The sequence below is a fragment of the Cervus elaphus genome, chromosome 22 (assembly GCF_910594005.1).
Source record: "Cervus elaphus chromosome 22, mCerEla1.1, whole genome shotgun sequence".
In the NCBI taxonomy this organism is placed as follows: domain Eukaryota; kingdom Metazoa; phylum Chordata; class Mammalia; order Artiodactyla; family Cervidae; genus Cervus; species Cervus elaphus.
Genome location: NC_057836.1, coordinates 47,423,266 through 47,446,258, shown reverse-complemented (window position 1 = coordinate 47,446,258; position 22,993 = coordinate 47,423,266). Strand labels below are relative to the sequence as shown.

The window sequence follows — 22,993 nt, the reverse complement described above, 5'->3', positions numbered from 1 at the left end:
CCCCATACAAAGACAATGAATCCTCCAGGTGACACTCGTAAAGATGCCAGCTGGATCAGGGACTGAAGGTCAGGAGAGAAGGCCAGCCACTGCCACGGCCCAGTAGCGACAGTGCCTGTAACTGCAGCCCGAAGCGAGAACCAGAGGGCCGACCTGAGAACAGTCCACGGCCGAACTCTGGCAACCGGGCAGCTTCTCCGTGCTGTGACTCACCTCCTCTTCCTGAGACAGTCCTCACATCACTCCGCATCCCACCCTCCAGTGCCCAGCATGTCACCCTCCTGAGTTTACCTGTGTTGTAGCCTCTTCCAAGGGCAGGCCAAGGACGGTGATTTTTCCACAGGTTTCCAAGGTACCAATCACTCTGGTTCTCTACCAGGCCCAGGACCTGCTGACCTGCAAAGAACAGAGAATGCAAAAGTCAAAAAAGAAGCTGAGCCACTTCAACAGCAAATCATTGTAACGTGGCTTTTGTTTACGAGGTACTGAGACCTGATTTAAGTGCTTAACATCTATCAATGTATTTAATTCTCACACTTAGGCAGCCTAGCCATTTTCATTATCCCTATTTTATAGAAAAGAAATGGAAGTCACCCACAATAGCTAATTAACTTGCCCAAGGTTTCCCAGGTGGCACTAATAGCAAAGAATCTGCCTGTCAGTGCAGGAGATGTAAGAGATTGTGGGTTTGCTCCCTGCGTCAGGAAGATCCCCTGCAGGAGGGCACAGCCACCCACTCCAGTATTCTTGCCTGGAGAATCCCATGGACAGAGGAGCCTGGCAGGGTACAGTCCATGGGGTCGAAAAGAGTCAGACAGGACTGAACTGACAGTATGCAAGGTCATTCAGTTAATCTGTGATAAAGCCAGAATCCCCAATCATCCATTTATCCATCCATCCATCCCTAACTCATGCAGCATGTATTATTTTTTTACTGCTATACTCTTCTTTAAATGTTCCAGTTCTTTCTCAAGATGTATTAATGTACTGGCTTTCAGGGCATGAGCTAATTTTCTCACTCAGAAAGGAAGAAAGGACCCTTGGCTAGTGAGAAAGGATATCCCAGGGAAGAGCCACCCTCTCACAGCATTTTGACTCTCACATCCACTGTGTCTTGTGTCAGCAAGGCAGGAGTGTTTTCTAGAGGAACAGTTGCTTCTCCATCCCCAGAGCTTGGCTCTGACGTTGGCATTGCTTGTGAGTATACTGAGAATCACATAGGATCAAAGGTGAGTCAGGTCTCTCAGTCAATTTCTTAGCAGCTTTAGCACCTCAGGTGAGTCCACCACTCACCCCAACTTCTTGGTGTGTTAATGTTTCTGGACTCAGGTCTTCTAGGTAGGGCAGGTAGGCATCAGAGGCAACTGTCTTCTCTTAGACAACCCTATCCCACCACGTGCAGAAGCAATTCCTCCATGCAACTATAATCAGCAGCTTTTATAGACTAGGAAACTGAGGACTCACACAGGATCATGATTTGCACAAGTAGCAATGGAGCCAAGATATGCATCCACAGTCATCTGACATCCGGATTCTTTCCACTGTCAGGGCATTATTGCTTACCTCTAGGGCAAAGGTTGGAGGTAGAAATGATAAATCTACATTTTACAGGATGAGAAACTGAGACTCAGAAAGTTTAAATCACTTGCTAAAGGTCACAGGAGATGAAGAGGCACTGTCTGTCACAGCTAACCAATGCTTTCTGGAGCTAAAATTCTTATATTGTTGGCCAGTCTGAGAAATAAAGCCGCTTCTGACCAAATGAAAGCCCCAGCAGCACGTGAAGAAAAAACAGTGGTTCTCCGGGAATACCATGCTGGGTGAAATAAAACCTCCTTGGTGTGATGACAGCTCCTTGAAATGATGGTGTGTGGGTTTGGTGTAATTTACTTGATCAATTTATCGAGCTCCCATCTAAATCATCACCCCAGCACAAATACATAAATTAGAGGCATAGGAAAAATACTACCACCCACTTTGTCACTGTATATGTGATCATATCCAATACGTGTAGAATCCCTCAGAAAAACAGATCACCAATTCAGCAAGTGCAAGAGCCAATCAATTTCACACACAACAAGCTTGGGACGTTCGTGTAAAACAGATCTGAAAGGCACGGTGCCCTCAGTCAAGCAAGCTGCGTGCCGAGTCCCGATGCTGTGACCTTGTTAGAGAGCCTACTAAATAACCTCTCTCTGAGGTTAGAATGCAAAGGGGATGTGGGTCCTTGGGGGAGCTTGTTCATCATTACTAATGACCCTAGTTGGCACCATCATGGCTTTTTTGGTGTGATGAAGGAAGAGTGTCATCTGCTCAGAAATTATAAAAAGGGAATGAGGTTTCATTGAATCTAGGGTGGCCAACCAAATTTCACAAAAGATAGTCTTCAGCTATCTGAAAGTCCAAATTCCACTTTCTGGAATTCCATAAACTGTATTCTGCCTCAATCTGCTTCTGCAGAAGACTTCTCTAATAGCCACATGAAAGGGCATAGTTCTGCTGCTTGTGTCCTCACGTCCGTCTTGCTCATACAGCTCTTGCTAGGCCTGCCCACCTGCCAACCCCCCAACAGTAATCCTTTCAGGCTCATCTCTAGCAAGAAGATGCCTGTGAATTCCCACATCAGATGGGGGACATTTCTACCTAGCACTTCTGGGTATTTCTGCCATCTGCTGACTTACGTTCTGCCAAGGACACAATGGATAATATTCACATACACTAATCTCATCTGTAATTGTCCATCTCTCCATTTGACCAAGGGCAAGGACTGTGTAATAGCTAACACACTAACGCATTAATAAATGTCTGCCAAATAAACTATGTCTGGTACATAAATCTCTCCTGATTGGAGACCACTTATGTTAGTATATTAGCATCCCCACATTTCTGACACTGCAAAGCATTTCATCCTTTCCCCATTTGCCAAAATCAACACATTCTCCCACTCAGCTCTGGGAACCCTGGCGTCATCTTCAGTTGCGCAGAAAACTGCAAACATGGGGTGACAGCCCCTGAAGCATTTTTTATATGGGTTGCTCTACTGGAGTCTTCAACTGAAGGTCTTCGTCTCCAGAGAAGGAGTAATTTGCATTGTCAACCTTAAAACATGTGATCTCAAAGAATAATATCCAAGTTCTCCTTCTCTCACTTTGCATCTGGGCTGTATTTCTTATGATGGTGGCATACAGCCCTTTCACGTTACACCAGTCCTCTTCAAGGTGAAGAAAACAAAATCCTTAATTAGCAACATGATAGCTATAATTTTAATATTCACTGGTTGGGAAGGCAAAATAATAAACAGTTACTAAGACTTCATTTTGCTTTTTTAGATGAATTCATTAGCTGCTCTGTCAATGAGTAAATTGATGGCTGGGTTTTGCAAGTAGGCTTGGGAACACCCTGGGCTAACTGCTCGGTGCCTTGACCCCTGCAGAAATCTGTGTCCGTGGATAGGGAAGCACTTGTAGCAGTGTAGCCAGAGGGCCAGACTGGAGCCAGACGTCCTGGTTCCCATTTCTAGCCCTGCCACTTTTCAGCTGTGCAGCCTGGAGAAAATTACTTAACCTCTCTCTGCCCTAATATCTAATGATTGTGACTTCACATGTTTAAATGTCTTCACATATGTTAAGGGCTAACCACAGGGGCTGGGCCATGTGAAACAGCATATGAGTAATACAATAGCTCTTTTGAAATACCATCATTCAAGCTCATCCATCAGCTTCTGCAAGACAGCAAGCCCATCCACATGGTTTTCTTTCTGGAGGTCAGCTAGCACTTTGTTTCTAGAACAAAGACTTTCTAGAATATTTTTTTTTTAAGATTTTTTTTTGACATGGACCATTTTTAAAGTCTGTTGAATTTGTTACAGTATTGCTTCTGCTGTTTATGTTCTGACTTTTTGGCCAGGAGGCATGTTGGATCTTAGCTCCCCAAACAGGGACTGAACCCACACCCCCTGCATTGGAAGGCAAAGTTTAGCCACTGGACTGCCAGGACCCTAGACCTTTATTTCTTAAAGTGTGTTCTGAGGACCAATTAGGGCTTCCCTGGTGGCTCAGATGGTGAAGAATCTGCCTGCAATGCAGGAGACCTGGGTTCAATCCTTGGGTTGGGAAGACCAAGGAAGCACCGGGGCTTCTTGTTAAAAGTGCAGATTTCTGGGCCTCAGCTGTGAAATTCATTGTGACTGGAAGGCTGCTTCCCATTTCTCACTAATGGCATGTGGAAGGAATTACCTGCCCGGATGAGTTTCACAGAGAACTGAGTTCAGGCAGCTTAGCCCCGCCCTCCCTCCCCCTCCCTCCAGGAGCCAGCCTGCCAGCAGAGCGCTGCCTTGGATGAGTCTCGCAGGGCAGGCCCCCTCTGGAGGAGGCTGCGGTCACCGCACGCTTCCTGTGACGAGGTGGGCCATTCCAGCTCCGGGGTTGGTATCCTGAATATCCACTGCTGCCGTTTGTTCAGTCACACTCAGTCGTGTCCGACTCTTTATGACCCCATGGACTGCAGCTCGCAGGCTTCCCTGTCCTTCACTATCTCCCGGAGTTTGCTCAAATTCATGTTCGGTGAGTTGGTGATGCCATCCAACCCATCTCATCCTCTGCTGGCCGTTCTCCTGCCCTCAGTCTTTCCCAGCATCAGGGTCTTTTCCAATGAGTTGGCTCTTTGCATCAGGTGGCCAAAGTATTGGAGCTTCAACTTCAGCATTAGTCCTTCCAATGAATATTCAGGATTGATTTCCTTTAGGCATGACTAATTTGATCTCCTTGCCGCCCAAGGGACTCTCAAGAGTCTTCTCCATTTTGACAATATTGATTCTTCCAATCCATGAGCATGGTATGTTTCTCCATCTGTTTGTGTCCTCTTTGATTTCTTTCATCAGTGTTTTATAGTTTTCTATGTTGTCAAAATGGCTATTCTACCCAAAGCAATCTATAGATTCAATGCAATCCCTATCAAGCTACCAATGGTATTTTTCACAGAACTAGAACAAATAATTTCACAATTTGTATGGAAATACAAAAAACCTCGAATAGCCAAAGTAATCTTGAGAAAGAAGAATGGAACTGGAGGAATCAACCTGCCTGACTTCAGACTCTACTACAAAGCCACAGTCATCAAGACAGTATGGTACTGGCACAAAGACAGAAATATAGATCAATGGAACAGAATAGAAAGCCCAGAGATATATCCACGAACTTATGGACACCTTATCTTTGACAAAGGAGGCAAGGATACACAATGGAAAAAAGACAACCTCTTTAACAAGTGGTGCTGGGAAAGCTGGTCAACCACTTGTAAAAGAATGAAACTAGAACACTTTCTAACACCATACACAAAAATAAACTCAAAATGGATTAAAGATCTAAATGTAAGACCAGAAACTATAAAACTCCTAGAGGAGAACATAGGCAAAACACTCTCCTACATAAATCACAGCAAGATCCTCTATGACCCACCTCCTAGAATATTGGAAATAAAAGCAAAACTAAACAAATGGGACCTAATGAAACTTAAAAGCTTTTGCACTACAAAGGAAACTATAAGTAAGGTGAAAAGACAGCCCTCAGATTGGGAGAAAATAATAGCAAATGAAGAAAGAGACAAAGGATTAATCTCAAAAATATACAAGCAACTCTTGAAGTTCAATTCCAGAAAAATAAATGACCCAATCAAAAAATGGGCCAAAGAACTAAACAGACATTTCTCCAAAGAAGACATACAGATGGCTAACAAACACATGAAAAGATGCTCCACATCACTCATTATCAGAGAAATGCAAATCAAAACCACAATGAGGTACCATTACACGCCAGTCAGGATGGCTGCTATCCAAAAGTCTACAAGCAATAAATGCTGGAGAGGGTGTGGAGAAAAGGGAACCCTCTTACACTGTTGGTGGGAATGCAAACTAGTACAGCCACTATGGAAAACAGTGTGGAGATTTCTTAAAAAACTGGAAATAGAACTGCCATATGACCCAGCAATACCACTCCTGGGCATACACACTGAGGAAACCAGATCTGAAAGAGACACGTGCACCCCAATGTTCATCGCAGCACTGTTTATAATAGCCAGGACATGGAAGCAACCTAGATGCCCATCAGCAGATGAATGGATAAGGAAGCTGTGGTACATATACACCATGAATATTACTCAGCCATTAAAAAGAATTCATTTGAACTAGTCCTAATGAGATGGATGAAACTGGAGCCCATTATACAGAGTGAAGTAAGCCAGAAAGATAAAGAACATTACAGCATACTAACACATATATATGGAATTTAGAAAGATGGTAATGACAACCCTATATGCAAAACAGAAAAAGAGACACAGAAGTACAGAACAGACTTTTGAACTCTGTGGGAGAAGGTGAGTGTGGGATGTTGCGAAAGAACAGCATGTATATTATCTATGGTGAAACAGGTCACCAGCCCAGGTGGGATGCATGAGACAAGTGCTCGGGCCTGGTGCACTGGGAAGACCCAGAGGAATCGGGTGGAGAGGGAGGTGGGAGGGGGGATCGGGATGGGGAATACGTGTAAATCTATTGCTGATTCATGTCAATGTATGACAAAACCCACTGAAAAAATAAATAAATAAATTTAAAAAAAATAAATAAATTTAAAAAAAAAAAAGAGTCTTCTCCAGCACCACAGTTCAAAAGCATCAATTCTTTGGTGCTCAGCCTTCTTTATGGTCCAACTCTTAACGTCCCTACATGACTACTGGAAAAACCATAGCTTTGACTATACAGGCCTTTGTCTGCAAAGTGAATATCCACTGTAGATACACATCAAGTCAAATCCTCCAAATTTACTGTTATCAGCAAAATCAGGTGACATTTTGTTCTCATTTTTCTATTTTATCTCTAAGGTCTGCGAGTGTGGGTGTAATATTATATATTAATTACCTGGTCACCTAACATTCTTCTAAATAAGAATTCTGGCCACTGAGTCTGGTAATGTGCATTAAAAAAATCCCCAGGTAATTTGGATGTATATTAAAATTTGTGAATTATTCATCAAGGTCTGGGAGCTCTGTCTCTGCTTTAGTCAACGGCAAGGTTCCCTCAAAGGACCACTAGCACACAGTCAACCCACGTGGTGTATAAATCCAGTTCATCAACCAGCAGAGTCCAGCGGCCTCCTCTAGGGCTATGCTTCCTGAGTACAGTGAAGTGGGGATGAAAATGAAGAACAGAGCCAGACTGCCTGGGTTCCAACCCTGGCTCCTTACCCAGCTGATAGCTGTGTGACCTTTGACTAGCTACTTAATCTCTCTGTGCCTATTTTTTTTTCCGTTTTTTTGTCCGTTCATTTATAACATGGTGTGGACAAAAAGTAAATACTGTAGAACTAAACATTTTCTTTTCTCTAGGTACAAGTCAGGGCTTTCCAGATGGTGCTAGTGGTAAAGAACCTGACTGCCAATGCAGCAGACTCGAGAGATGTGGCTTCGATCCCTGGGTAGGGAAGATCCTCTGCAGAAGGGAATGGCAACCTGCTCCCGTATTCTCGTCTGGGAAATCCCATGGACAGAGGAGCCTACAGTCCTTGGGGTCGCAAAGAGTTGGACATGACTGAGCGTGTGCGTGCACACATACACAGAGGCACAAGTTAATTTGTGAAAATGGAGCTGTGTTCTTTGCTTATTCATAGATCGCCAGTAAACAAGTCCAGAAAACAGTAAAATGTCCAGTAAGTATCTAAGCTTAACATTATACCCAGAGTCCCCCAGCCCTATACTCTTCCCCCTCTACCTGGATTCAGGCATCTGTGGTCTCAGCCGTCTCCTCGCTTCCTTAGCTGACACCACCCTTACTCTGCCTAGGCTTTGGTTCAGTTTAATACTGATTGAGGGTTTGTTTTGGGTCAGATACCAAAAGTACTAAGGAATCAAAGAGAAATAAAATACAGTCTGCACCCTCGAGGCAGTTAGAAGGAGAAAGATAAACAGTTATGACGCAGCGAGATGCTTGCAATGACAGAAATGCTGGTAAGTCAGAGGAGCGGAGGGCAGGGAGTAGTGGATTCTCTGGGCAGGGTGGGCGAAGTCTACTTCCCGTCTTCCCTGGAGCATCTACCACAACCCCTGCTGAACCACAGCCATACTTAGCCCCTTCTACCCAGACCTCCAAGCTCCCAGGCTTCCCCCAAAGCTTTTCCGATGACAGCGCTGTCCTGTCACACCCTCCTAGACATCGGGTCCCCCCAGGCCCCCAGTGACAGCACAGGTGACACAGATTATCTTTCACAGCTCCACCAATCCCAGCTGACCAGCCAGGTGGCGTCTGCAGTCTGGGTCTGGTCTCTGGAGGTCAAAGTCTAAAGCCTTAATCTTGATGACGCAAACACGTCCTGGGCTTGCCATCCCATTAAGAGGAAAAATCCCAGGGAATCCTCTCGGGGAGATGACCCGGGTGGCTGGTGTGCTGCCTCCCTCAGCATCCCACACCGCCTGCCTCCTCTCCTTGGGAGTTATTATCATGAAACACCATGGGGAACAAAAAAGGCTTTGTCATTGTTTTCTGTGCTGGCCCTGTGGTTATGATTAAGTGCACTGTTTCCCGTCTTCCTTACTCCAGGCACAAGTTAACTTATGAAAATGAAGCTGTCTTCTTTGCTTATTCATACATCACCACCAACAGCCAGACGAGAGCGAACAAGCTTGCTCTTCTGCTGGGGCCCTGGTGTTGGTGGCAGCAGCCAGCAGACGAATGGCTCCAGACGGGGAACTCCCCAGGCTCCCTCCTTCCGCAGCTTCTGGCTCCCAGCAACGCTCCTGCCATTCAGGAGGTGAGGGCCCAAGGGATCAGGGCATGGTGATGCTTCCAGGTGGCACGCTGGATGTGGCAAGGACAGGTGGGGCATTCACCCACCAGATATAAATTAGAAAGACAAAAGGCTTTAGAACCAGGCAAAACAAGAGTTCTAGCCCCAGTTCTCTATGGCTTGACCAAGGCATGATTTCTCTGAGCCTCAAGTTCCTTATCAGTAAAAGGACAAGAATAGAATTCCCCCACTTGCCTCGAAAAATAAATGTGCAGATAAATAATATGCATAAATAAAGCACCCGGCCCTTGGTAGCTGCCCAACTAAAGGCATTTTTTGACTTCTCTTTTGTGATTGTCATTGTTCATGAAGTCTAGGTTTTCTGTTTGAAGCACTGACACTAGCTGCATAGGCAGGACTCTAGGAAATTTGGCCAACTTCTCCCCTACCTGCCGCCCTACTGGCCTCTCCCCTGCCCCACTGAAGCCTTTAACTTCTGTGACACTAGTCTCCTGGCTGTTTTCTTCCCTCTGAGCATTCCTTCCCTGCCTCCTTCAGGGGCTCCCCTCCCTCTGCCTCCCCTTCAAAGTTGGGCTCCCCAACTCCCATCCTCGGCCCCTGATGGAATCTACTCCAATAGCCATCCAAATACCACCAAGAGGAAGATCATAACCCATCTCCATCTCAGACTGCTTTCCAGAGCTTCTTACTCTTAAATCCAACTACCTGCTCACGGCTTCATTTGGCTCTTTCATAGAGACCTTCAACTCAAACTGATCAAAATCAGATCCACAATTTTCTCTTCCTAAATAACAGCCTGACTCCTGCCTATTCTGTTGGTTGGTAGCATCAAGACCCAACTTGTCACCAAAGCCAGGACCTTTGAGTCAACCATGACACCCCCTTCCCCACCTCTCACATCACTGCTATAACCAGCTCCTACAGGTTTTATCTTTTATTTTCCAAACTCATCCCCTTCCTGGCTCCATCCTCATCACTTCTCTTTCCCTGATACCTTAGCAGATTCATACTTGGTTGCCTTTCCCTCAGGGAAGCCCCTTGCTTCTCTATTGGGTAGGCCAAAAAGTTTGTTTGGGTTTTAGTATGCTGTTACAGAAAAACTCAAATGAACTTCTGGGCCAACCCAATATTTTGCTTTACTTGGCCACAGAAATATTTTAGAAGTCAAATTTAATGATTTTGCTTCCTTGATTGAAAAAGTTAATGCTCCTGGGGCCTAGTATAGTGTGGATGGATGGATAGATGAATGGATAAATGAAAAGTAAATACCATCTGTTTCCCATAAACCTAGCCTATCTGGAACTGGTGGGCTCTATGTGAATGGCATGGAATTAGGTGGGCGCTAGTTAACCTCTCCAGGTAAACACCAGGAGCAGCAGCTCTCATCCTGATCACGGATGCTTCCAGAGCTCTCTTTTCCTCACCCCCTGGGAAGCTCCTGGATACACAGGGAGTCTGCCAATCACAGCTGCACACCAAACCAGCTGTGCTTAAGGCAGCAGGTGAATATGAAAACGTTATCACCAGGGGCTGTCCGAGTATCAGCAGAGAAAGTTAACAATGCGCTTCCAACCTCTTACGTATTCTACTAAGCTATTTTAAAAGAGAAAGGCTTTAATAGCACCATTCCATGCATGTCTGAGTGCAGGATGGCTGTAATAAGGAAAACACAAGAGTATCACGTTGCCATTTACTAAACATCTGAAAGAACCGCTTCACAGCCACAGGTGCACCCCCACCCCCGCCCCCCCACCCACCACTAGTGGGTGTAGAACAATAAAACATCTCCTGAGAAGATGCGACACAAAAGGGTATTTAAACAACCCTGAAAGGGTTGAAAAGAAATGTTTCTGAAATTGCAGGTTTCACAGCTCCAACTTATTCCGTTCAGTTCATTTTAGTCACTCAGTCATGTCTGACTCTTTGCAACCCCATAAATCGCAGCACGCCAGGCCTCCCTGTCCATCACCAACTCCTGGAGCTTACCCAAACTCATGTCCATCGAGTCGGTGATGCCATCGAGTCATCTCATCCTCTGTTGTCCCCTTCTCTTCCTGCCCCCAATCCCTACCAGCATCAGGGTTTTTTCCAATGAGTCAACTCTTCGAATGAGGTGGCCAAAGTATTGGAGTTTCAGCTTCAGCATCAGTCCTTCCAATGAACACTCAGGACTGATCTCCTTTAGGATGGACTGGTTGGAACTCCTTGCAGGCCAAGCAACCCTCAAGAGTCTTCTCCAACACCACAGTTCAAAAGCATCAATTCTTTGGCGCTCAGCTTTCTTCACAGTCCAACTCTCACATCCATACATGACCACTGGAAAAACCATAGCCTTGACTAGATGGACCTTTGTTGGCAAAGTAATGTCTCTGCTTTTTAATATGCTATCTAGGTTGGTCATAACTTTCCTTCCCAGGAGTAAGCGCCTTTTAATTTCATGGCTGCAATCACCATCTGCAGTGATTTTGAAGCCCCCAAAAATTAAGTCTGACACTATTTCCACTGTTTCCCCATCTATTTCCCATGAAGTGATGGGACCAGATGCCATGATCTTAGTTTTCTGAATGTTGAGCTTTAAGCCAACTTTTTCATTCTCCTCTTTCACTTTCATCAAAAGGCTTTTTAGCTCAGCTCCAGCTAAATGCACTCTGGGATCACAGAGGTTCACAGGGGCTGAGGAGGGCTTAGTAATTCCTCTTGAATCGCCTACTTTGACAGATGAAGCCCATAGAAAGGGAGGGAGATGTTTAGAAACACGCCATCAACACAAGAGCTGGGACTCCACCACCAACTCTACACCACATGGTTTGTTTTTTTTCCCCTATGTTTAAGCTTCTCCAACTTGGCCTCCTCTTCTTTCTTTGAACTTTAATTCTCATCTGGTTCAAATTTCTAGCTCTTCTACGCCTGAATGGTAACACTGAGCAAATTCTTAGCTTCCCAGGTTTTGCCTCTCTAAAATGGTAAAGGATTCTATTTCATGAGGGTGCACTGAGACCCTTAACCAGGCTTCTATACCCCACGTTTATGTTGCATGTCCTTGAGATGGAGTCCACGTGCTCTAGTTAAAAAGGCCCATCCTTTTGTTTCCTTTGGGCTGCTTGGTGAAGCACCCCTGGCTCCAGTTTATACCTTGGTTCAGCCAACCCTGATTTCATTTGGACAAAAATACTTCACCCTTACTGACCTCTATAGCTGAGGGATAATCCCTTCTAAGAGGAATTAGAATCAGTGTCACTCTAGAAGGTAGAATTAGGCTGCATGAGTTAAGATTGAAGGAAGATAGATTTTGCTTCTTATAAGCCAGGCCATAAGTACCACCGGAGTTCACCCAAACAGAAGTGAGCTGCATTTTCAGGGAGAAGCTTCCGGGCACTGGGAGAGTTCTAGATGAGGCTGCGTGACTGAACCCCTACCTGGCAGGTGTTCATCACATCCCGACTGTGCACGGGGGCCCCTGCCAGCTGCGGGAGACACAGCGCTAAAGGAACAGACCCAGTCCCCACCTTCCGGGTGATGTGATCTCTGCAAAAAGCTTCTCAAGCCTTGTGGCTGTGGTCTGCCAGGCCCCACCCAAATCTTACTGAAGCAGATTCTCCCAGGGTGAGGCCAGGGAGTTTCTTTGCCAAGGACAGCTGCACGGATTCTGATGCAAAGCAGGCCTGGGGACCTTTGGGAGAGGGAGGTCACCAAGCAGGCTGGAGGTGGGAGGGGGGTTACCTACACCAAGCAGAACACTAGATTTGAGGACCTCGAAGCTCCCTTCCAACCTGACTATGAGATCTCTTTATTCTAGGCCAGCAAAGCCTTTCTCCTCATGCTGGACTGTCCTCAGACATGTTCTTCCTGTGTGTGCATGCAGAGCTGAAGGCTGTGTTCTCAGGGCAGTCCCTGCTTGGTGAGCACTTCGCCCAGGCACCGGACTCTGTGCTTGTCTTGCATCATCTCTGAGTGCCTTCCAACAACCCAGTGAGGTGAGCACAGTGCTCATCGCATCTTTCAGAAGGGAAGTTGAGACTGAGAGGGAAAGTCATGTGTCAAAGACATGTGACTAAGGACCAGAGAGCTGGGGCTGTGTTCAGGTCTCCTTGTTGCAAAAACCCATGTTTTACTGCTATACTCGTGGTTGGGAACCAGCCATAAGGTATTCCTCTCCCCAGGGGAAGGGCTGCAGCTGGCATAGCTGTGGGCAAAGAGCTCCAAAGGACCTGCAGAAGATGGGGGGAAAGGCTGGCCAAGGAATATGTGATGAGCCCACTGTTTCTGCCCACTGTACCTCCTGGGACTGCAGGCAGAGGTTAGGGTTAGGGGACTTTAGAGTCCTTTGGTCCCCAGCAGGGCAATTTGAATCTAATCTCTTTTAGTGGTGATCCCAGGGCACTGAGCTAAGAGCACATCCTACCCAGGAGCATCTAGGGAGAATAAAAAAGGCAGGACTGAGACACAGAGAAGAGCCTGAAGTCCAATAAAGGTCCAGACGACGATTTCGTCTGCCAAGTTACAAGGACAAGTTCCCATCCCTCGAGTCAGCCCCAAGTGAGCCCACTTTAACTTAATTTATGGTTTGAAAACTCCTGCTCGATCTCAAATAATGATCTCTCTCTCCTTCCTTCCGTGATCTCTGGTCTTTGGAAATAGGAAAAATGAAAAAGGGACGTGGAGCCAGCTGCTGGGCTCTCTTCCAAGGCTGCTTTTATCACACCGACTCCCAGGACACTCGGCTGCTGTCACCTCTCAGACGGGGCCTCAGCTGGGGCACAGAGCTGGCCTGAGTCCAGCTGCCACTTCCCTCCGCGAACTCCTTGGGTCAGTCTCTCTTTAAAAACACAGTGGGTTGGCATCTTTCAGATCCTTCACTCACAGACACTCCTTGAATCACTGATAAAAAGGCCTCGGAGAAACCCTGCAACTTTGCCCACGTGGGTTGCAGAAGAAGCACTTGCTCGCAGGACTCAAAGGGCAACATTTAAAGTTCCGGCTTGTCCAATTACTCACTGCGCAGCCTGGGCTCAAACAACTCCATTTTTGAGCTTTAGTTTTTATTATTTTGTCATTGTTTTCATTTTACAAAAGGGATGACGATAAAATTCACCATCAGGCCATCACAAGGTTGTTTTAAGGGTGAAATGAAAGGTTGTAAACTCTAAAATACTGCTCAACTTTAAGTCTTATCATTATGATCAAGCCTTTCTGAACCTTATGTAGCTATTATCTATTTTTTTTTTCCTCGATAGCAGTGTTTCTGAAATTATAAGATTATTATTCACCAGTATTCTATTTCTGCAAAGGCTAGATACTGAGCAAACTTTATTCTTTGACACACAGCCTGGCAGGTGGGAGTTATCAGGAGAGGCCCCTGTGTGTCCGAGAAGCACTCAGGAAACTTGAGCACAAAAGCTCTCTCTATTCTTGAGGCTGGTCCTTGGGCAGATTATCGAGGTATAGTTATGCCCCTTCAGTGAAGAAGGACAGGCAGGAAATTCAAAACAGAGAAACTGAAAGGATAAAGGAGCATTGGCTCTGGACCAGTCTGTACAGGGTTAATGGAATATCCATATTTCAAAGACCTCCGTCATCACCTTGAGGTAAGTTATTCATACATTCGCCGAACAGTTAATGAACACACATCAGAGCCAAGCTGAGCTGTGGGAATGCAGTGATGGGTGAAGCCTGAGGTGGTTCCCGCCCCTGGGGGAGTTTACATCCTTATAGTGTGCATTAGTTTGTTACGGCTGCTCTAACAAAGCACCAGAGACTGGGTAGCTTAAACAGTGGATAATTAAGGCTCGGCTGGTAAAGAATCTGCCTGCAATGAGGGGGACCTAGGTTTGATCTCTGGGTCAGGAAGATCCCCTGGAGATAGGAATGGCTACCCACTTTAGTATTCTTGCCTGGAGAATTCTAAGAACTGAGCAGCCCAGCTGGCTTCAGTCCATGGGATCGCAAAGAGTTGTACACTACTGAGTGACTAACACTTTCATGGTCCTGGAGGCCAGAAGTTTGAGATAGAGGTTTTGACAAGTTGTTTCTTCTGAGGTCTCTCACAGGGCCCACAAAAGGGTCATCTTCTCCCTGGATCCTCCTGTGGTCATTCCTCTGAGGGTCAGTGTCCTCATTACCTCTTATAAGAACACTAATCAGATTAAATTAGGGCCCACCCTAGTGACCTCATTTCACCTAGACGTCTCTCAAAACCCTAAGTTCAAGTACAGTCACATTCTGAGATGCTGGGGGCTAGGATTTCAATAAATCAACTTTGGGGGACACAATTCAGCCATCCCATAGGTCAACGTCACTTAACATTCACAGCAACGAAGGCGGAATTGTGACCCTGAAAGGGATGGGGGGGAGCAGTCCAGAGTAATGTCCAGGGTCTGGAAGAGGGGATGCCAGTCCGGAAGTCACCTGAAGAAATAAGGACTAAATCAAAATCTGAAGGAGGATGTTTGGAGAGTGAAGACAAGAGGAACAGCGTGCTCTGAGACCTTGCAGGAGGAGGCTTGGCTGGGATGAGTGCTGTGGTGCCCCAGAAAGATGTTTGGTGTTTGTCCCTGGCTCCTGGCACGGAGCGCCTACAATCCTTGGAATTTCCTGAGTGATAAGAACATCTTTTGTTGTAATGAAGAAACCCTCAGCAGCCCCTAGAGAGTTTTGGAAGGGGGGCTGCTTGCCAGAAAAGCCACGCCTTGATTAGAAGCTTAGAACATTCAGCTCCACTCTCCCATCTCTGGGTGAAAGGTAGGTAGGGCAGAGAATGAGTTAATCACCGATGTCTGGGGACTTCCCTGCCGGTCCAGTGGCTCAGACTCTGCACTTTCAATGCAGGGGGCCTGGGTTCCATTCCTGCTCAGGGAACTAGATTCCCTATGTCACAACTAAGACCAGGTCTAGCCGAATAAGTAAATTAATTAATTAAAAAAAAATCACTGATGATCAATGATCATCACTCATGCTTGCCGGATGGAACCTTCATACATGCCCCTAAATGACAGGCTGCACAGAGCTTCTGAGATGGTGAACACATGACGATTCTGGGAGGGTGGTGGGCCCACAGAGGGGATGTGTCCCACGCCCCCCATACCTTGCCTCATGTGTCTCTTCCATTTGGCTGTCTCTGAGTTGCATCCTTTATAGTTAACCACTAACATTGTTTCCCAGGTGCACTAGTGGTAAAGAATCTGCCTGTCCATGCAGGAGATGGGGGTTCAATCCCTGGGTTGGGAAGATACCCTGGAGAAGGAAATGCCAACCCACTCCAGTACTCTTGTCTGAGAAATTCCATGGACGGAGGAGTCTGCCGGGCTACAGTCCACGGGGTCACAAAGAGTGAGACACAATTGAGCACACACGCCACAATGTGTATGAAACTCTTTCCTGAATTCTGTGAGTCATTCTAGCAAATTAGCAAACCTAACTGAGGAGAGGTGGGTTTGGAAACCCCCTGACTTTGGAGCCAAATTTGACAGACATGGGGGTAACCCAGGGACTTGATACTTATGACTGGTATCTGAAGTATAGACAGTCTTGTAGGTCTGAGCCCTAAACCCATGGGGTCTGTTGCTAACACCGGGTAATAGTACCAGAATTGAAATGAACTGTAGGACACCCACTTGAGTTTTTAGAGAACTGGAGAAAAGTTTTCAGGCAAGAACACTCAATCATGCATGCATCCTCAGGAGTCAGTGTGGGGATAGAAGTAGAATAATAATAAAATAAAATAATGTATTCAGCCATAAAAAGGAACAAAGTACTGATACACGCTGCAACTTGGATGAACCTCAGACACATGATGCTCAATGAAAGCAGCCAGACACAAAAGGTCGTATAGTCTACGATTCCTCTTAAAGGATATATCCGGAAGAGGCAAATCCATATAGAAAGAAAGCAGATCAGTGGTTAGCAGAGGATGGGGGAGAGGGGATGTGGAGTGATTATTTGATGAGTACATGGTGCTTATCGGGGGTGATGAAAAAGTCCTGAAACTAGACAGAGGAGATCACCTCATAATGTTGTAAGTAACTAAACATCACTGAATTGCACATTTAAAAATGGCTATTTATATGAACTCATGTGAATTTCAACTTAATAAAAAAAATGAGGATGATACAGCTAGCATGGCAGGAACAACTGCAGTAGTACTTTTACGCAGTTTATCCTGTTGAATCTTCACTATAAAGGCTGGTGTGCCTGGGACGCCCTCACTCCTGCCCCCAACCCCCATCTCCCCAAGCTCTTCTCTTTTCCATTCCTGCCCTGCATCCCTGGTCATCTCCTCCAGGCCGCTGCTTCAAATACCACCCATATGTTGATAACTTCAAAATTTATGTCTCTAGTCTGACCTCTATACTGAGTTCCAGAATCATAAATCCAACTGCCCACCTGACACATTTACTCTGGACAGCTAAAAGGCATCTCAGATTTAAAATCCCAAATTGAAATCTTGACTTTTCTCCTTTGCACCTGCTCGAACCAGTGTCACTCAGGTCAGGGAAGAGCAGCTCACTCTCTCCAGCTGCCCAGTTGCTTAGGCCAGAAACTATGGAGTCATTCTTCTCCCTAAGCTTTATTGAAGTACAATAAAACCCCATAAATTCATCCATGTTAAGTACGTGCAGCTTGACAAACTGTGGCAGTTGGGTACAGTCACATAAGCATCCTCATCATCAGGATACAGAACTATTCCAGCGGCCAAAGTTTTTTTATGGCCCTTTTGCAATTAATCCACTTCCCTGAAACTCAGCTCCAGGTAACCCCTGATCTCCTTCCTGTTACCACAGTTTAACCTTTCCTAGAATTGCACATAAAAAGAACCACAAAATCACAGAGTGTGCAGTTTTGTGTGATTGACTCCCTTGACTCAGCATAATGTTTTTGAAATTCACCCAAGTTGTCACTTGTATTATTATCACATTCCTTTTCATTGCTGAGTGGTCTTCCAAAGTATAGCTACAGCACCATTTGGGTGGAATCAGGAGTTCTGTTTTTCCTAAATTATGCCTGAGACCCAAACTGCAGATTTTGACCTTAAATGATATTTAAAAACATAAGCTCATGTATAGGAGAGGTTAGTGGAGAAGATCACCAAGGTGGAGGGCTACCCCCCCTCCCCAACGCTTAGCTGCTATTGAGTAAAAGAGGACAAGAAGCCAGAAAAGGAGTCTTCCTAAAAGAGGTTGTGCATGTCCCCCTCCTCCCCCAATAAACAGCAGAAGGCCTCCACGTGGTGTTGTGTCAAGAGGAGCCAATGTGGATCTAAGGGTCAAGATCCTAGACGGTCCCTGTGTTAGATCTTTCTAGATCTGAAAGCTGCCAACAAGCAATCTTGACCCCAAAGCTCATATTTGCCACCATTTAATTATAGCTGCCCCCACCTTCCCTTCACAAGATGCTCTGTGAGGTCCTGAGATCTGTAATAGACTTCCTCAGCATCCTCAGTGAAAAATCAAGGTCTCTTCCTCTCTTCCACTTCAGCTGGAAACACCTGGTACCCAGGTGTCATGATGCACATTCTTCCAGGAGAGAAACCAGTGCTGGTCCTCCCCTCTAGAACAATGTTGATGGCCAAGCCAGCCTACTTCTGAAGGAAAGCTGAGCCCCAAACACATTCATCTTTGTCAACGGCCTGAGGGCTGCTGCTCACGCAAGAAGACTGTGCCTCCCATGTGTAGCAGGGCCTCTCTGTGTCGAGGGAAACTCCTGCATCCAAGAGGAGGTTTTTGTACTTTTGTTAAAACCTGATACAGCATCACAGCACAGGATATTAAAACTGCAAGGGCCTGGGGAGTATTTTGGTCCAAACTTTTCATTTAAATGATGAGAGCTAAAGCAGAAAGAGGGCCCGTGACCTAAGCAAGGCCACATGGTGAAGATGCTCTGCTCCTGCTACCCCTCCCCCGCAAAGTGCTGTCGCCTTTGCCATCAAGCAGCCTGAACTGAGCGCCCGTTATTTTCAGGCCACTGGGCTATGAAAGGAGGAAACACTCCCGTAGGCACCATGATGCGCCCTGACTCAGCATCCTACAGTCCTTTTGCAGAAGTCAGTTTAGATGTTTCCAGACAGATAACAATAAAGGTGTCATAGACAGACGCCTAAAGAACTGCCAAGGGTTGGCTGGGAAAGTTCTGAGGGGAAGGGAAGAGGTGTCTTGAACTAAACCCAGGAGGGAACAACTAAAATTACTGAGTACCTCTTAGGTACTGTGCTAGAGGCTACTTTGATCCTGCAACCAGCCCTGCAAGGTTAGTATTCTTATTGTCATTTACAATGAAGAAACCTGAAGCTCAAAGATGGAAAGAAACCAGGACAGTTTCACACAACTAGGTAGTAAACGATGGAGCTGGGATCTGAGTGTGACCCCAAAGCCTTGGTGTTGTTTTACTGGGATGAAGTTAAAGAAGAAGGATTAAAAAGAAGTTTCCTGTATCCAAGAGGTGTCAGAGAGGGCATGCACGGGTGATAAGATTCTGAGAACCTATGTATGCATGGATGATTTATGAATTCTGCACAAGTTACCTGTCTTTGGGCATGCTTCACTGCATATTTATAACTCAACCAATGAGTATGCAAAAGCAGAAGGAAGAGGTGGGTTGTTCTGTCCACTGAATGCATGAGTACTGGGGCATTGGGTCAGTCTCTGGGTGCCAAGTCTGTAGATAAGATGGCGTTCTCCCCCTTGAAAAGGCTGTGAGGCAAGGCACACATGACCACATAGCCTGAACTATTAATATGTGTTATGGAGATATGCTAACAAAAGACAGACTTTAAGAGGAAACACCATACAAATAGGAGATCTTAATATAATTAAAAACATTACACCTGGCAAAAACTTAGTGATCATGTAGCCTAACTTTTTTCACAGTATAACAGATGAAATTGAGTTGTAGCCAGGGGAAATGATATTCTCAAGATCACACAGCTGAGTAGGGACCAGAACCCTTGTTTCTTAACAAAACTGAGCCTCTCAGCCGCTCCATATCAACTTGGAAATGAAGGCTGCTGAGATAACAGCTAGAGCTCGGTGCGTAGATGAACCACAGCTTCCTTCAGACCCTGACACAGACTATTCCCACCCAACACCCCTGAATGCTGAGCAGCAAACATGCCACATGAACCCCTGGGGATTCAGCTAGTGAAGGCACCCTCTATAAGCCTGCGCCTTGCTGCCCTTCTGGGAGACAGTCCTCTCTTAGCAAGCCAAGGACAACACGCCCACAAGAGTCAGCAAACGGCCTTCCCCTGGAATGGCACTGACTCACCAACAATAACAAGGAACAGGACCTTGACCTTAATAGCTTTGATATCCTTTCTGATAGAAACTAAGTGGAGGCTTCCAAGTTCAGGGTAGAAAATGTTTGTCTGGTAAAGTCACAGACATGGTTGGGCGGCGGCTGGGGACAGCAAGGCGGGGGGGGGATGCCTGTGATGACCACCAAGCTGTCACTTTTAATAAGGAGCCAGAGATTGCACTTCAATCTAAGTTCGCCCACTCACCCACTCATCCATCCACCTATCCATCGGTCTATCCATCCACCCATCCATTTGTCCATCCGTCCATCCATCCATCCTCCATCCAAGTGCCAATTATGTGCCAGGCACTGTTCTGGGCTCTGAGTCATAAACAACAACAAAAACAAAGCCAAAATCCCAAGGTCTCTGTCTCTTGGGCATGTTCATTCCAGCAGGGAAGCTGGACAAATAGATATATGATAAAACTCCGAGGGATGCTAAGAGATACTATATGAAAGTAACATAGATGAAGAGATGGAGAGTGATGGGGGTGGGATATCTACCAGAGAAGATGGGGGCAGGGTTGAAAGCAGGGCTGAGCTTATATTTGAGGAGAAAGGACATTTTCCCTGCTCAGAGGAATGCCAGGGGAAGCAGAAAGAATGGTCGATGAACAGGGAGTCTCCAGCGCTAAGGCCTCCAGAAAAGGCACGCTGGGGGCAGCTCCCACGTGTCTGCCCCAGGTGAGTTGACTGCATAAAACGCTGTTGTCACAGGCTCGATTTGGAAAAGGTCACCGACTTTGTAGCAAGTGGCAGGTGAAAAAAGGCCTGGGATGACATTTGTTCCTTATTTAGGGCTCAGGAGTGTTTGACAATGAATAGGTCAGCAAGGCATCTGGCTGCATGGTGGATATGTCAGAATAACACTCCAGAGCCATCCAAGGAGGGGAAGATGCCCAACTTGGGTACAGACTGAAAGCTGCAGGAAAATGACACACTCCCTTCAGCCCACAGGTTTAGAAGTTCTAGTGTGACGCCCCTGCAGAGGGTTGCAGTTTTCCCATCCTCTTTCCTAAGTCAAAATGAGGACTATTTCCATTAATTTACATTATAGTTTACAAAATGCTCTTGTTTTTCCTCTGCAAGAAATAAACGCTGGATAATTTGCTATGTAGGTCTTCCAAAGGCCCAGGAGAGAGAAGACACAGTGATTGACTCTCTGAAGGCCAGTAGGGGAATCGTGAAGTCCTGCATGCCTGACCCACATTGCCTGGGTCTGCATTGAAGTCTAGCGCCCTTAGGGGGAAGCGGGATGCTGGACACAGAAGAGAAGGGATTTATAAAACTTTCTGTTGCATTTATAGTAGGGACACTGTTGAGGACACTGTCCACCACAGTTCTAGGTCAGTATTCCTTTTGGGAAATCCAAGGTAAGAAATTCCTTTCAAAACTAAACAATGGGATTAACTCAAATCCACTGAAAATAAATGATATATATTCTTTTGGAGCAAGAATCCTCTAACTGACTGAGCAGACTGCCAAGAGGCTCAGAGTTCAACTCTCAAAATAGAGTCAGATACAACCAGGTGATGCTGGTGGTAAAGAACCCGCCTGTCTGTGCGGGAGATTGAGAGATGCAAGTTCAATCCCTCAGCTGGAAAGATCCCCTGGAGAAGGACATGGAAACCCACTCCATTATTCTTGTCTGCAGAATCCCATGGACAGAGGAGCCTGGTGGGCTACAGTCCCTAGGGTTGCAGAGTCGGACACAACTGAAGCAACTTAGCACGCACAACGATGCTTGTACATAAATTCCTACATCTCTTCTTACAAGTTGCCTAAAACCTTTTGTAAAAGAAAGCAGGCTATAAATGAGTAATATATAAAACAGAACATTTGCACATACACAGTGCCTGTTAGATTCCTGTTTGTTTAAATGTCTTCCATGGTCTCTGTGACTTGCTGTATGTGAGTTTTCAAAACCTGTTTCCCATTTTCCAGTTTCTATTAGTGGGCCAGGGACCAGCTGACTTCATTGTCACGATATAAAAACTTAGAACTGTCTTAGAGCTAAGACTTTGAGATGCTGTCCTTTCACTGGCTTCCAAACGTGGACAACTTCCTACACTCAGCCTAGTATCCCACAGAGCAAGCCAATCGTCCCACCTGTAGTGGGTGGGGTTTACAAGCTACATCTCATGCGCAGTCAGTTACAGTTGGGGAGAGAAAGCATCACCCATGTCACCAAGGGACTGCCCTGAACATGATGAACCTTGACCTGCAGCACAGCCAAGAGCTGCCTGGGGCCAGTTCCTCCTCATTCTGTCTCCACCTGACTCTGTCTCCCTCTCTCTCCTGGATCCTGTTTCTTCTTTTTTTATAATTGGTTCTGCCTAAATTCACACAGTAGTAACTCTGCTCTGATCTCCAGTTCCTAGGACTGTTTTACTTTCTGTAGTTTCCACTACTTGCCTGGGTTCTCTCAAAGTTTTCTCAAAAAACTGAAAAATGGGAAAACCCCTCATTTGATCTGTTACCCAGAACATCTTGAGCATACATCAGAGGTGCTCTTCACTGAAGCACATTTAATCTATGTACTGGATGAAGCAACTGAAATGTCATCAAGGGTCAGATCTACAATGGTCGGAGCTCCTTCCTAAAATCAGGGAATCCCGAGGCATGAACCAGGCAGAGAGGAGCCAGGACGGCCAGTGTCACGCCCTGATTCCTCTCCTCGCTGGCAAGTGCTCTGGTCCAGATGAAACATACGAGGTCTCTGAGCTATGATATGTATCCTGCCATCGCTTACACTAAAGGGAACATGTCAGCCATGAAACATCCCTATTTTATATTCCAACAGTTACACCGTTTATGTGCTATTGTCCATGGAGCCCTGTCCCATAAATCCACTGATTAGATTTGTTTACCATATGCTACAGACTGAATGGGCTTCCCAGGTGGTGTCAGTGGTA

The 22,993-nt window shown here is 45.9% G+C and overlaps 1 protein-coding gene across 2 annotated transcripts in view; it reads right to left on the bottom strand.

Annotated features, from left to right (window-relative positions):
- LARGE1 (LARGE xylosyl- and glucuronyltransferase 1) overlaps positions 1-22,993 on the bottom strand; it is a 591,484-nt gene that overhangs the window by 127,278 nt on the left and 441,213 nt on the right. For both annotated transcript variants that reach the window (XM_043880667.1, XM_043880668.1), the window contains one exon: positions 292-396. In XM_043880667.1, coding sequence (XP_043736602.1) covers positions 292-396 — 105 coding nt within the window. The remainder of the gene's footprint in view (positions 1-291; positions 397-22,993) is intronic.